General features: G+C 36.0%; 1 protein-coding gene across 4 annotated transcripts in view; it reads left to right on the top strand.

Moving 5' to 3' along the window:
- FAM126B (family with sequence similarity 126 member B) overlaps positions 1 to 15,420 on the top strand; it is a 91,515-nt gene that overhangs the window by 61,053 nt on the left and 15,042 nt on the right. For all 4 annotated transcript variants that reach the window (XM_043577454.1, XM_043577452.1, XM_043577453.1 and 1 more), the window contains 3 exons: positions 5,581 to 5,676; positions 9,875 to 9,991; positions 13,492 to 13,579. In XM_043577454.1, the coding sequence (XP_043433389.1) occupies positions 5,581 to 5,676; positions 9,875 to 9,991; positions 13,492 to 13,579 (301 nt within the window). The remainder of the gene's footprint in view (positions 1 to 5,580; positions 5,677 to 9,874; positions 9,992 to 13,491; positions 13,580 to 15,420) is intronic.

Below are 15,420 nucleotides of genomic sequence, written 5' to 3'. Positions count from 1 at the left end.
TGTATTTAGTACTACCTTCCTTTGTGTAACTGCATAATTTTCCATCATTTTGATATACATTTTATTTATCCATTCATCAGTTGATGGACATTTGGGTTATTTCCACTTTGGGGCTATTTCTGAATACTGCTATGAACATTTGTTTATAAGTTTTTATATGAACATACATTTTCATTTCTTTTGGGTATATACCTAAGAGCAGATGGTTAGGTCATATGATAATTTAATGCTTAACTTTTTAAGAAACTCTCATGATGTTTTCTAGAGTAAGTGAACCATTTTACATTCCCACAAGCAAGCATCCATCTCTTGAGGTGTAGCCATTGAAGTGGTTATGAAATCTGTTATCTCACTTGTGCTACTGTTTTCTTTGTTTTTTGCTGTAGGTTTTAGTTTTTTGTTATTTAGTTTTTGTACAGTCTACTATATCAAGAATACTCACATATACACATGCAGATACGTATTTTTTTCATATTTAAACATGCATTCATTCTATACAGTTTATGAAGAAAAACTACAGTCTCCAGCTCCTCCCTACCCCCTCTTCCACTTCTCCTTTCCGAGGTATTATAACAACTTTTAACCAGTGGTTCTCAACCAGAGCATTTCTGCCTCCCAGCAAACATACGGTAATACCTGGATATTTGTTTGATTGTCACAGCTAGGTAGGAGGGAGGGCTGCTGTAGGCATCTGATATGTAGATGTTGCTGCTCAACCATCCTGTGATGCTTGGGCCAGCCTCCCACAACAAACACTTATCTAGCCCAAAATGCCAGTGGTGCAAAGCTTGAGAAATCTTGCTTTTAACTGACTTTCTTAATATTTACTCTTTAAGTAACTTGCTGCTTCTTAATTTTTGAGTTTGGGATATTATCTAATAACTATCTCTATGAAAGATAAAGATTTAGCTCATTTTCTCTCTCTTCCTCCTGTCCTCTTGATATAGTTCTGTTTAACTGTGGGGAACTCATTTTTCAAATTTATTATTATCAGTGACCACGGTTCATTTTAAGCTTCCTTGCTTTGTATGACTGAGGTTTGTAATTAATTGATTACTTTTCCTTTCCTGTGGACCTTTTTGTTTTACTTGGAGTTCATAATTGTCCTTTTTTTCTTTATTATCTGCTTTATAATTCAGCTCCTATAAATTCTCTATCAGTTGTCTAAATCTCCTTTTAAATTTTCATTCATATCAATTATTCTCCCAATTTCGTTTTCCTACGAAAGGGGTTCCTGGAGCCTTTCACTTACTTTAATCTGGGCTGTGTTGCCCTCTTTGCCTGGTATACATTTATTATCTTGGGATCTCCCTTCACTCTTTTTTTTTTTTTTTTAATTTTAGTTAACATACAGTGCAATATTGATTTCTGGAGTAGAATTCAGTGATTCATCACTTACATATAACACTGCTCATCACAAGTTCCCTTTTTAATACCCATCACCCATCTAGCCCATCTCCCACCCACCTCCCTCCATCAACCCTCAGTTTGTTCTCTGTCACCAAGAATCTCTTGGGGCGCCTGGGTGGCTCAGTTGGTTGAGCATCCGACTTCGGCTCAGGTCATGATCTCACAGCTCATGAGTTTGAGCCCCACGTTGGGTTCTGGGCTGACAGCTCGGAGCCTGGAGCCTGCTTCAGATTCTGTGTCTCCCTCTCTCTCTGCCCCTAACCCACTTGCATCCTGTCTCTTGTCTCTCTCAAAAATAAATAAATATTAAAAAAAAAAAAAAGAGTCTCTTGTGGTTTGTTTTCCTCTCTTCTCTCTCTCCCTCCCCTTCCCATGTGTTTATCTGTTTTGTTTCTTAGATTCCGTATAGGAGTGAAATCATATGGTATTTTTCTTTCTCTGATTTACTTATTTTGCTTAGCTCCATCCACATGGTTGCCAATGGCAAATTCCACTCTTTTTGATGGCTGAGTTAATATTCAATTATATATATGTATACCACATCTTCTTAGCCATTCATTAGTCAGTGGACATTTAGGCTTTCTCCATAGTTTGACTATTGTTGGTAATGTTGCTATAAACATAAGGGTGCATGTATCCCTTTGAATCTGCATTTTTGTATCGTTTGGGTAAATACCTAATAGTTCAATTGCTGGATCACAGGGTAGTTCTGTTTTTAGTTTTTTGAGGAACCCTTATACTGTTCTCCAGAGTGTCTGTGCAAGTTTGCATTCCCACCAACAGTGCAAGAGGGTTCCCTTACTCTGCATCCTCACCAACACCTGTTGTTTCTTGTGTTGTTAATTTTAGCCCTTCTGACAGGTGTGAGGTGATACCTTGTTGTGGTTTTGATTTCTATTTCCCTTGATGATGAGTGATATTGAGCATCTTTTCACGTATCTGTTAGCCATCTGGATGGATGTCTTTGGAAAAGTGTCTATTCATAAATTCTGTCGATTCATTTCTTCAGTGGATTATTTGTTTTTGGGGTGTTGAATTTGATAAGTTCTTTATAGATTTTACATACTAACCCTTTATCAGATATGTCATTTGAAAATATCTTCTCCATTGCGAAGGTTGCCTTTTAGTTTTATTGATTGTTTCCTCTGCTGGGCAGAAACTTTTTATCTTGTTGAATTCTCAATAGTGTATGTTTGCTTTTGTTTCCGTTGCCTTTGGCGACGTATCTAGTAAGAAGTTGCTGTGGCTGAGGTCAAAGAGGTTGCTGCCTGTGTTCTCCTCTAGGATTTTGATAGTTTCCTATGCACATTTAGGTCTTTCATCCATTTTGAGTTTATTTTTGTGTATGGTGTAAGAAAGTGGTTCAGGTTCATTCTTTTGCATGTTTGTCCAGTTTTCCCAACACCATTTGTTGGAAGAGACTGTCTTTTTTCCTCCCTTCACCCTAATTCTGGGAATTCCCTTTGTCTTTTTCCTTTGTGGATCTGTTTACTGTACCTATAGCCTCATTCTTTTTTCCTAGTATTCTGAAATTCCACTATGATATTTCTTGGTGCAGGTTTATTCCCTCCATTGTGCTGAGCACTGGGTGGACCTTTTTGATTTGGAAACTCGTGTCCTTTATTTAGACTGGAAAATTTTCTTGAATTATTTTTGTTAATTAGTTTGGCTTCTCCATTTTTTCTGGCCTTTTATTGTTTTTCTTTTATTTATTTGGTCTTTTACTTTCTAATGGTGGTTTTATTATTTGGATGTTGCAACTATTGGAATGGTCCTCTTTTCCCTGCCATCTGCCATATCTTTTTCCTTTAGCTTTACTTTCTGTGATATTTCCTCAACTTCATCCACCAGTCTTTTTCTTGAGTTCTTAATTTTGGCAGTTAGTTTTCTAAGTAGTCTTTTTTTTTTTTTAATTTTTTTTTTCAACGTTTATTTATTTTTGGGACAGAGAGAGACAGAGCATGAACGGGGGAGGGGCAGAGAGAGAGGGAGACACAGAATCGGAAACAGGCTCCAGGCTCTGAGCCATCAGCCCAGAGCCTGAGGCGGGGCTCGAACTCACAGACCGCGAGATCGTGACCTGGCTGAAGTCGGACGCCCAACCGACTGTGCCACCCAAGCGCCCCTCTAAGTAGTCTTTTTAAAGAGATCCTTAATTTTTCCTAGAAACAACATCTTCTCTTAATTTGGGGGAATATTAATGATAATGTATTTATTCAAAGTTTTTTTTCTCCTTGTATATTCTATGTTTCCTCCAAATTATGCTCCTATCCTTTCTTTATTTCTTTATTTTGATTTCATTTCATGTTAGTGGAGTTCTTCAGATGTCTGGTAATCCTCCCCACTCCTTATACTATGGAAGACTAAGGAAAGGAAATAAAAAATGAGCAGCTCTGACTTTGTGAATAGGGCTAGTTGACTGTGAACTTCACTGAGCCATTCAGTTGGATAACTTCCCAAGTCTATATACCTCTATGTCTTTCCTCTTAGAGTGGCCTAATTCCCTAGAGAAACTCTTTCAGTCTCTTCGCTAGAGGGCTGGTCGCTAGCATTCTAGTGACCAAGGAGGGAAGGAGAACTTGAGGTTTCAGTATCCAGTACGAAATACTTTATTTTCCTTTTTTCAGTATGGTATCTGCCCCACTCCAATGCCCACTCCAAACCACAATTATTAATTGCTTGGTGGTTCCCAGGTAGAAATTTCTTTTTCTTTCTTTCTTTCTTTCTTTCTTTCTTTCTTTCTTTCTTTCTTTCTTTCTTTCTTTCTTTCTTTCTTTTTTTCTTCCTTTCTTTCCCTTCCTTCCTTCCTTCCTTCCTTCTCTTCTTTTTTTTTTTTTTTAAGTTTATTTATTTATTTTGAGAGAGAGAGGGAGAAAGAGAATCCCAAGCAGACTCTGCACTGTCAGCATAGAGCCCGTTGCAGGGCTCAATCCCACCCGTGAGGTCATGACTTGAGCTGAAATCAAGAGTGAGATGCCTAACCCACTGAACCACCCATGTGGCGCCCACATAGAATTTTCTTTAATCCTTTAAAAAAGTAAGTCTTCAATAAACCTAACAGTATTGAGATGGAGAAGGAATCTGAAGATATGACTGCTTCCAAGTCAGACTTTCAACTCAGTTTTTAACTTTTTCTTTTGAAATAATTTCAGACTTTTTTTTTTTTTACAGAAAATATCTCAAAAATAGTACAAAGAGTTTCTATATACTCTTTACCACCTATAAGAAGCTTTTTAGAAGTACAACTTTCTTGGATCATGCCCTCATAGATTCTAATTGGGTCAGTCTGGGTTGAGGCACCAGAATATATCATTCCAGAATGTCCTTAAATAACAGTAGTGTGCATCCAGATTAAGGAGCCACTTTCTTAGAGACTTTAAAAATTAAGAAATATTTATTCATTCAATAAAATTCTTTATAAATTTAAAATAAACGTTTTTGAGCAATTATAACATATTAGACAATGTTGGATACTAGACCTAGGAATGATAAACTAAATGACTAAACTAAAGTTGCTTATTAGTAAATAGGTACTACGTAGCTAAACACCAGCAATTAAGATTCACTGTGCTGTATTAGAGCTACAAAACAAAGAGAACTGTTTCCTTTAGCTGGGAGAATTAAGAATGGCTTTATATCTAAGGTAAAAATTTGAACCAACATTTGAAACTTAAGCAGTAATTACCCAAGTGAAAAAGTATGTTCTAGTAAGAAAGAGCAGCCTCTATAAAAGCAAGGAGTTACAAAAAGTTATGATGTATTCATGGAGTGGTAAGAAGATTGATGTAGTGTGGTATACGAGGTAAGCAGTGGAGGGAAGTAAGGTTGGAGAGGTAGGTTTTGAGGGTGGATTTTAAAGGCCTTTTATGTCATGATTGGTTTGGATTTTATCATGCAGTCAATAGGAACAGTGGGTTAATGTGATAGGGGAGTCATCTGTTTAAGCATGATGGCTTATTTTTGGAGGAGGAAAATATAGATGGTAGCAATTAATAAGGAAGATGAAAACAGGGAAATCATTGAGGAGGATATCACAGCAATCTGATTGAAAAATCATGACGGTCAATATTAACACATTCTTGTTATAAACACCCACCAAAGAAATGACTTACTGTAGTCTCTGGTAGAAATAATTGTTTGTAATCCTTTTCCTTTGTTTATTTTTTCTAGGTTTGAAGTCCTGAGTTTTCTCATGTTGTGTTATAATTCTGCTATTGTGTATATGCCTGCTTCATCTTACCAGTCTCTTTGTCGGATGGGCTCCAGGTGAGAAGAATAATTATCATTAGCCTTCATATTCATTTATTTGACAAATATTTATTGAGTGCATTTTCTGTAGTAGGTGCTGTTCTAATTTTTGGTAATATAGCAGTAAACAAAACTCAAGGAGCTTACATTCCTGTAGGAATTCTTATCATCCCTCACGTATCATGACTTCTTAAAAGTATTTTAGCATTAAAGAAGTAGTTTCTAGCTGAACATCAAGTCAAGCCAAGATGTCTTAAATTTAGTTTGGCTTAGTAATACACCTAATCACTGCCTGGATGCCCAGTTTTATAAATCCCTTTGAGAGCTTTGAATAATAGTCCTATATGTGGAGAAAGTCTGAAGGAATGTGAAGTTTTTCATTTATATATTTCACAATAACTGTGCTTTGAATAAAATTAGCAATAGCACTAATCATTTATATGTCTCATTTGTATTTGTGTGTTCCAGTCTTCACTAATTCAGAATTTCTAATAATTTGAGTTCAGCTGAGCTGAAATTTAAATGTCCAGTATAGAAAAAAAATTTAATATAAGTTAGTTTGGAGTCAGAGTACCTTTTGAGTCACAGAATTTCAATTATAAAAAGAACCCTGAGTTCATTCTGTCCAACTGATTTTTTAAATTTTTAAAAAATGTTTATTTATTTTTGAAAGAACGTGAATAGGGGAGGGGCAGAGAATAGGGGAGGGAGACGCAGAATCCAAGGTAGCCTCCAGTCTCTGAGCTGTCAGCACAAAGCCTCATGTGGGGCCTGAACGCACAAACCGTGAGATCATGACCTGAGCTGAAGTCAGATACTCAGCCAGCTGAGCCACCCAGGTATCTCTCTGTCCAACTGATTTTTACTTGAGGAAACTGAGTCCCCTGAAAAAGGTTAAATGCTCTACAGTAAAACCTTGGTTTGGGAGCATAATTCATTCCAGAAACATGCTTGTAATCCAAAGCACTTGCATATCAAAGCAAATTTCCCCATGAGAAGTAATGAAAACTCAGATGATTCATTCCACAACCCAAAAATATTCAGATAAAAGTGATTACTGTAATATAATACAAAATAATAAAGAAAATACAAAATATAAAGAAAAGTAAATTAACCTGCACTTACCTTTGAAAACCTTTGTGGCTGGTGTGAGTGAGACGACAGAGGAGAGGATGACTTTCACTATCACTAATGGAATCGCTGCTGTCTATTGACTCAGTGGAATCTTTTTCTGCATGGGGCCCATTGTATACATGTTGTGTTGTATACATGTTGACTATAGTACAGTATTAATAAACTCTTGTCATATACTGTATTTAATGTAACTGGCACTAGGGCAGCAGAGGAGAGGGTCTATATCTGTAGACGGCCTGACCTAGAAGGAAGCAAAGCATTCGTAAGCTTACTCTTGTGTGGAAAAGCAAAGGACTGTCCACAGGTGTTTTGAAGTGACAAAAAACACACTAGTGCCAGTTGTGGGCACCTTCCAGCGTTCTGAAAAATCACTAATTTCTGCCAAACACTGCAGCCTGAGACCAAGCATCTGAGCATCAAGACAGTCACCCGCCCACAATTCCACAGCAAGAGAGAGAGAAGAACCCTTGGCTCAGTTGTGATCATGTGACATCTGGTATCATGTACTACTCGTATTGCAAGACATCACTCATTTATCAAGTTAAGATTTTATTAGAAATGTTTGCTTGTCTTGTGGAACACTTGCAGAACATGTTACTCGCAATCCAAGGTTTTACTCTATTAGTTTTCTATTGCCTCGTAACAAATTGCCATGTACTATGAACGTAACAGCTAAAGTAGCACACATTTATTATTTCACAGTTTCTGTAAGTCAGGAGTCTAGGCATGCATTAGCTGGGTCCTCTGCTTAGGGTCTTAGAAAGCTGTGTTTAATATGTCAGCTGAAGGTACAGTTTTATCTGAGGCTCAACTGAGGTATTGTACACTTTTATTGGCAGAATTCTGTTCTTATAGTTGTAGGACTGAGGGCTTCAGCTTCTTGTTGGCTGACTGCTAAAGGCCAGCCTAGTTCTTTGCCACGTAGTCTTCTCTACATAGGCAGCCTACAAAATGGTAGCTTGCTGCTTCAAAGCGGAGAGAGACTCCAGCGAGACCTACACTGCAGCCTTGTTATATAAAATAATCACATACATGTAGTCACAGAAATCCCATCACCTTTGCCATATCCTATTGGTTGGAAGCAAATCACAGATCCCACCCACACTCAATAGTAGATGATATATAGGGTGTGAATACCAGCAAGGGAGGGATCATACAGGGATTCATGGCCCTACAAGAGACTGTCCACTCCCAAATGTTTTGCTCAAGTTCATACTGTTGTGTTAGTGGGAAGAGAGTGTGGTCCTATTTACAACAAAATTGTTTTGATAATTGGGGAAAAATCAATCTAATTAGCTACAAGTTTGATTTTATAGATTCTCTTAAAATAGCTGTATTATTTTCACTTGCCTGTAATATGATTAATGACTAACAAAATTCTTGTCTCTAACCTAGATACTGTTATCAAGAGAGTATACTGTTTAAGTACTTATTGCCTATCTACAGATAAATTTATTTATAGGGGTGCCTAGGTGGTTCAGTCGGTTAAGCATCTGACTTTGGCTCTGGTCATGATTTTGTGGTTTGTGGGCTTGAGCCCCGCGTCGGGCTCTGTGCTGACAGCTCAGAGCCTGGAGCCTGCTTCGGATCCTGTGTCTCCCTCTCTGTCTTCCTCTCCCCCACTCATGCTCTGTCTCTCTCTCTCTCTCTCTCTCTCTCTCTCTCTCAAAAATAAATAAACATTAAAAAAATTTTTTTAAATATTTATAAGCGACCTATCATTGATTCATGAAAACAATTCTGCCAAATCTGTAATTTTTGTGGCACTTTATTAACAGAGTTTCTTAAGAGCAAAAATGATGGCAGAATTTAGTGGTCCTCACACTTTTGTTCATATATCCCCTAAAAAATTTTGACACACTGTGTAGCTGTTACACGTCTTAAGTTAACATTAAAATTTTTCATTTTATCTTAAATAGTTGCAAATGGTATGATTTCTGGCATGTACATATTCACAAAATAAACCAAATAATTGTTAGGTCAGTATTTTAAATGTTTATAATGTAAATACCCACCATAATCCATTTGAGGAATAGATGAACAAGCTTTTAATAATCTAACATTATTTCTTTTCCTCCTTGAAATTGATCTTCCCTACTACTTTGCCCACATAATTTTATACTAATATAATGCCCTACTATGTTTACAAGTCTGTTTTTTTTTTTAATTTAACCATTGTAGGTTTTGTTTTGTACTTCTTTTTAAGCAGGCTCCACACCCAGCATGGGGTTTGAACTCAAAACCCTAAGATCAAGAGTCACATGCTCCATCAGCTGAGCCAGCCAGGCATCCCTATGCTTATAAGTCTTTAATTGATCTCTTAATTGTATATCTCTGCTACAAAAATATATGTGTAAATTGAGATTTAAAAAAAATTTCCCGAGACTGTAATGCACTAAACACTGAAAAATTTCTTCTGGACTCACCATTATAATTATTCTAACAAACTAATTGATTAAAATAATATAAGTACATTACAACTTTGATAATTATTCAGCATAACTTTTCTGGAAGCATTTCTTAATGAGATGAAGACAGAAGCTTATTTATGGCACTTTAATTAAAAAATGGCCTCATTGAGCACCTGTCTGACTTAGTGGGTACAGCGTGTGACTCTTGATCTCAGGGTTGTGAGTTCTAGCCCCATGTTGGGTGTAGAGATTACGTAAAAATAAAAGAAAATAAAAAGCCCTCACAAACATCAGTATTTTGAAATGTCCCTTAATTTGTTTTGAAATTTCTGTATCTCCCACTAATTCGTCCTGATACAATTTGGGACATGTAAGAGTTATACATTTGTTTTGTAAAGAAGGAGAAGGATGACAGAGATAGTTAGCTATTTGAGAAAACTTGTTGCTTTTATTGAGAAGGTTCTCTAGAATGTATGCTTCATGAGGGCACAGATTTTATTTTTATCTTTTTGTCTATTCATAACTGTGTGCGTAGGCCCAGGACAGTGACTGGCACATAGCAGGTACTCAGTAAATATAAGAGGGATGAATAATTGAATAAGTGAATTTATGGAAGGAAAAATGTTTAATGAATCAGGAAATCATACATGGCAAATTCCATCTTTTCCTAGGGTTTGTGTGAGTGGGTTTCCACGGCAACATGAAAAACACTGGAAAGAACTCTGTGGTCGAATAGTATTGGATCCCGAATTCATGGTGCAACTCCTCACAGGGGTTTATTATGCCATGTAAGTAGATAGACTGTAAAACTCAGTGAATTGTTCCTAATGTGTGGAAGCTTAATATTTCTCTTTTGTCCTTATCAGTTGTACAATACTGACTCTTATTCCATGAAGGACCCATTATCTTCTCTTTCTAATATGAATTCCTTATAGTACTTTTTAAAAATGAATTGTACACTTGTTATTTAAATAACAATGATTAATAATAATGATCAAAGACAATTTTTAATTGAGATGCAATTGAAATATAAGATTTATTAATTTTAGATGCACAACCCAATGATTCAATATATTTTATATTGGGAAATGATTACCTCAGTAAGTTTAGTTAACATCCGTCACTGCACCTAGTTACAGATTTGCCCTCAAGATCTGTCCATGTTGTTGCAAATAGCAGGATTTTTTTGCTTTTTTATGGTTGAATAATATTTATTGCCCCGCCCCATGTGTGTGTGTGTGTACACCATATTTTCTATTTTCTTTACCCACTCATCTGTCAGTGAACACTAGATTGTTTCCATGTCTTGCTTTTGTAAATAATGCTGCAGTGAATGGGAGTGGAGATGTCTTTTCGAGTTCAGTGATTTTGTTTCCTTTAGATATATACCAGAAGTGGAACTGCTAGATCATATGGTAGTTTTATTTTTAATTTTTTGATGAACCTCCATACTGATTGCCATACTGTTGCTGCACCAGTTTACATTTTCATCAATAATGCACAGGATTTCCTCTCTCCACATCCTTGGCAACACTTATTTCAATATTGTCTTTTTGGTAATAGCCATTCTTGCAGGTACAAGGTGATATCTAATGGTTTTGATTTGCATTTCCCTGATGATTGGTGATGTTAAGTACTTTTCATGTACCTGTTGGCCATCTGTATGTGTTCTTTGGAAAAAATATCTATTCAGGTCCTCTGCCCATTTAAAAAAAAAATTTTTTTTTAAGGTTTATTCATTTTTCATGGAGGGACAAAGCATGAGTGGGGGACGGGTGGAGAGAGAGGGAGACAAAGAATCCGAAGCAGGCAGGCTCCATGCACTTAGCTGTCAGCACAGAGCCCGACGCGGGGCTCGAACTCACAGACTGCAACATCATGACCGGAGCTGAAGTCAGATGCTTAACTGACTGCTTCCTCTGCCCATTTTTTAACCAGATTATTTGGTTTTTTTTAATGGTGAATTGTTAAGTTCTTTATATATTTTGGATATTAACCCATTATTGGATATATCATTGCAAATACCTTTTCCCACTTAGTAGATTGCCTTTTCATTTTCTTGGTGGTTTCCTTTGCAAAAGCTTTTTATTTTGGTGTAGTTTCAATAGTTTATTTTTGCTTTTGTCTCCCTTGCCTATGAGGACATACCTAAAGAAAAAAAAAATGTTGCCAAGGCAGATGTCAAAGAAATTGCTGCCTATGTTTTCTTCTAGGAGTTTTTATGGTTTCAGGTCTCACATTTAGGTTTTAATCCATTTTGATTTGATTTTTGTGTTGATGTAAGATGGGGGTCCAGTTTCATTGTTTTGCATGTCATTGCTCAGTTTTGCCAACACCATTTATTGAAGAGACTTTCCTTTCCCTGTTGTATAATCTTGGCTCTTTGTTATAAATTAATTGACAACACATGCCCAAGTTTATTTCGTGGCTCTCTTCTGTTTCCATTGATCTATGTATGTTATATATGCCAGTACCCACACTGTTTTAATTACTGTAGTTTTGCAGTCTAGTTAGAAATCAGGAAGTGTGATGCCTCCAGCTGTGGTCTTTTTTTTTTCAAGATTGTTTTGGCTATTCAGGGTCTTTTGTGTTTCCATACAAATTTTAGGATTATTTCTATTTCTGTGAAAAATATCATTGAAGTTTTGATGGGGATTACCCTGAATCTGGATATTGCTTTGGATTGTATGGACATTTTAACAATATTAATTCTTCTAATCCATGAGCATGCAATATCTTTCCATTTGTGTTTTTCTATTTCTTTCATCTGTGTCTTATATAAAAATTTAAGTGTACAGTATATAGGTCTTTCATTTTCTTGTTAAATTTATTCCTAGGTACTATTTTAATGCAATTATAAATGGAATTTTTTTCTCAATTTCATGTTCTTATAGTCCATTATTAGTGAATATAAGTGCAACAGATTTTAAATACTGATTTTTGTATCCTACAACTTTATTGAATTCACTTATTCTAATAATGTTTTTAGTGACATTGTTAGAGTTTTGTATAAATACCATGTTATCTGCAAATAGAGACAGTTTTACTCTTTTCTGATTTTGGATCCTTTAATTTCTTTTTCTTGCCCAATTGCTATGGCTAGAATTTCTAGTACTATGTTGAATAAAAGTGACAAGAGTAGGATCCTTGTCTTGTTCCTGATCTTAGAGAAAAAGTCTTGAGTTTTTCACCATTGAGTATGATGTTAGCTGTAGGCTTGTCATATATGCCTTTTGTTATTGTCAAGGTGTGTCCCCTGTACCCTCACGTTGTTGAGTTTTTATCATGAATGGATGTTGAATTTTGTCAAATGGTTTTTTTTGCACCTATTGAAATGATCATATGATTTTTATCCTTCATTTTGTTAATATGGTGTATCATATTGATTGAATTGCAGATTTTGAGCCATATTTGCACCAAGGGATGAATCCCACTTGATCATGATACATGATCCTTTTAATATATTGTTGAATTTGGTTTGCTAATATTTTGTTGAGAATTTTTTTGTTCATCTATGTTCATCAGAGATATTGGCCTGTAATTTTCTTTTCTGGTAGTGTTCTTGTCTGGTTTTGGTATCAGAGTAATGCTGGCCTTCTAAAATGAATATGGAAGTATTCTCTCCTGTTGTTCGGAAGAGTTTGAGAAGAATTGGTATTAATTTTTCTTTAAATGTTTGGTAGAATTCACCTGTGAAGCCACCTGGTCCTGGACTTCTGTTTGTTAGCAGGGTTTTGATTAGTGCTTTGATTTCCTTACCAGTAGTTGGTCTGTTCAAATTTTCTGTTTCTTCATGATTCAGTCCTTGTAGTCTGTGTGTTTTAAGGAATTTATCCTTCTTCTAGGTTGTCCAGTTTGTTGGTGTATAATTGTTCATAGTAGTCCTTTTAGTACTTTTTGAATAGCCAAAATATAACTAGTCATTAAATTAGAGTCTGGAAGTAGGTCAGGCTTTCTTTCTGGAAAACTATGTCTATCTACATAGTTCATAACCTAAGTTTTCATAAATGCATTTCAGTAGATTACCCTAAATATCAACACATGATAAAAGCCAATTATGTGAAAAGACATCTGTAAACTATTTTAAACATTAGTAGATAAACATTAGATTTCAAAAATCTTCATTTTGTACTTGTAACCAAAAGTAAGACAGTTTGGAAATGAGATGATACAAATATTAATGTGAAAACTTGTTTTAGAACCAAAATAGTAGGACTTGGAACAATAAAAATGTTGTTGAAGATTAGAGATACTTGCTAAAGATAGTAAACAATCTGCTTCTCCACAGGTATAATGGGCAGTGGGACCTTGGCCAAGAAGTCCTTGATGACATCATTTATAGAGCTCAGCTAGAACTTTTTTCTCAACCACTATTGGTAAGTTATTATATTTACTTTTTATTAAACATACCTATGCCTGAAAGGGGCACTAGTGAATAAAGATATTCAGTATATAAGATATGAGGCAATCTAAATCATAGAGGGGAAAAGGTTTATTCTGTAGCATTTGGTTAGCTTTTGGAGAGAAAACAAAATTTATTTGGATCCTCTTCTACCACATATCAAAATAAAGTTCAGATAAATTAAGAATCAAATGTTTTGAAATCCTTTAAGAAAAGAAAGAGGAAAAGGTTAGAAATACTAAAATTTCTAGAGTTGGAAGGATTTTCTAAGCTTAAGAGATGGGACAAGTCACTCAAAATAGGTTGGGTTTTGTTTTAGTTTTTGACCACATAAGCATCTAAATTCTAAACCACCAGTTTTTTAAAAACAAAGTTAATATGTATTGTACAAACTGAGAAAAAGATTCTCAACAAGCATGACAAGAAAGCCAATTAATATTTTGTTCTCTATAAAAAGATTTCATACTCTCCCACAAAATAAATATATTTCCAAAAGGTAAAATGGTCGATCAAAAAGCAAATGCGAACATGTAGTAGTGGAGTAAGGAAGGCATTCTTCCCTTTACCAGTAGCAGTATAACGCAATTCCGAGTTCAGTCATGTGTGTTTTCTTTAACCCACTACCTCATATCTAGCAAAACATCCCAGAACTACTTTGAATTTTTTTAATGTATTATAAAATGTATAATATCCAAACATTAGTGTTATTTTTAATCTCAGAGGAATCAGAACAATAAATGTTTTGGGGTACCTGGGTGGCTCAGTCGGTTAATAAGCGTCTGATTCTTGATTTCGGCTCAGGTCATGATCTCATGGTTGTGAGATCGAGCCCTGCTTTGGACTCTGTGCTGAAAATGCGGAGGCTGCTTGGGGTTCTCTGTCTCTCTGCCACTCCCTGCTTGTACATGTACTTGTGTGTGCATGCTTGCTCTCTCTTTCAAATTAAATAAACTTTAAAAATTCTTAATAAAGATGTTTCACAGCAGAGTATGATTAAGTTTTTATATATGCAAGGGGCACCTGGGTGGCTCAGTCAGTTGAGCATCCGACTTTGGCTCAGGTCTTGATCTCACGTTTCATAGGTTCGAGCCCAACATCGGGCTTTGCACTGATAGCACAGAGCCTGCTTGGGATTTTCTGTCTCCCTCTCTCTCTGCCCCTCCCCTGCTCATGCTGTTTCCCCTCTCTCAAAAATAAACACTGAAAAAAAAATTTATATTCAAAAATTTATGCTGAAGAAAATGCTAGCTTGTGTAAGTGGTCAGTCAGGCAGTGTACAACTGTTTTTAAAATCTAGACAAGACAGAGGCAACATACAAATCTAATGGTCATCAGGTGATTCAACTGTGGATGGTTTTTCTTTGCAAATTTCTGTGTTTTCTGGGCTTTTTATAGTATTATGATGGTATTTTAAGAATATTACTTGTGGAGGCACCTTGGTGGCTCAGTCAGTTAAGCGTCCGACTTTGGTTCAGGTCATGGTCTTGTGGTTCATGAGTTTGAGCCCTGCATCTGTGCTGACAGCTCAGGGCCTGAGGCCTGCTTGGGATTCTGTATCTTCCTCTTTCTCTGCTTCTCCCATGCTCATGTTCTCTCTCTGTCTCTCAAAAATAAAATAAATGTTTAAAAAAAAATTTTTTTTAAGTATTATTTGTGGTTTTTTACTTGTAACACTTTAAGAGCACAATTAAAAATTTTTTTTAATGTTTTATTTATTTTTGAGAGCAAGAGAGACAGAGCACGAGCGGGGTAGGGTCAGAGAGAGAGGGAGACACAGAATCTGAAACAGGCTCCAGGCTCTGAGCTGTCAGCACA

The sequence above is a fragment of the Prionailurus bengalensis genome, chromosome C1 (assembly GCF_016509475.1).
Source record: "Prionailurus bengalensis isolate Pbe53 chromosome C1, Fcat_Pben_1.1_paternal_pri, whole genome shotgun sequence".
Classification (NCBI taxonomy): Eukaryota; Metazoa; Chordata; class Mammalia; order Carnivora; family Felidae; genus Prionailurus; species Prionailurus bengalensis.
The sequence above is the reverse complement of the archived record's forward strand: the minus strand, read 5'-3'. Positions and strand labels throughout refer to the sequence as shown.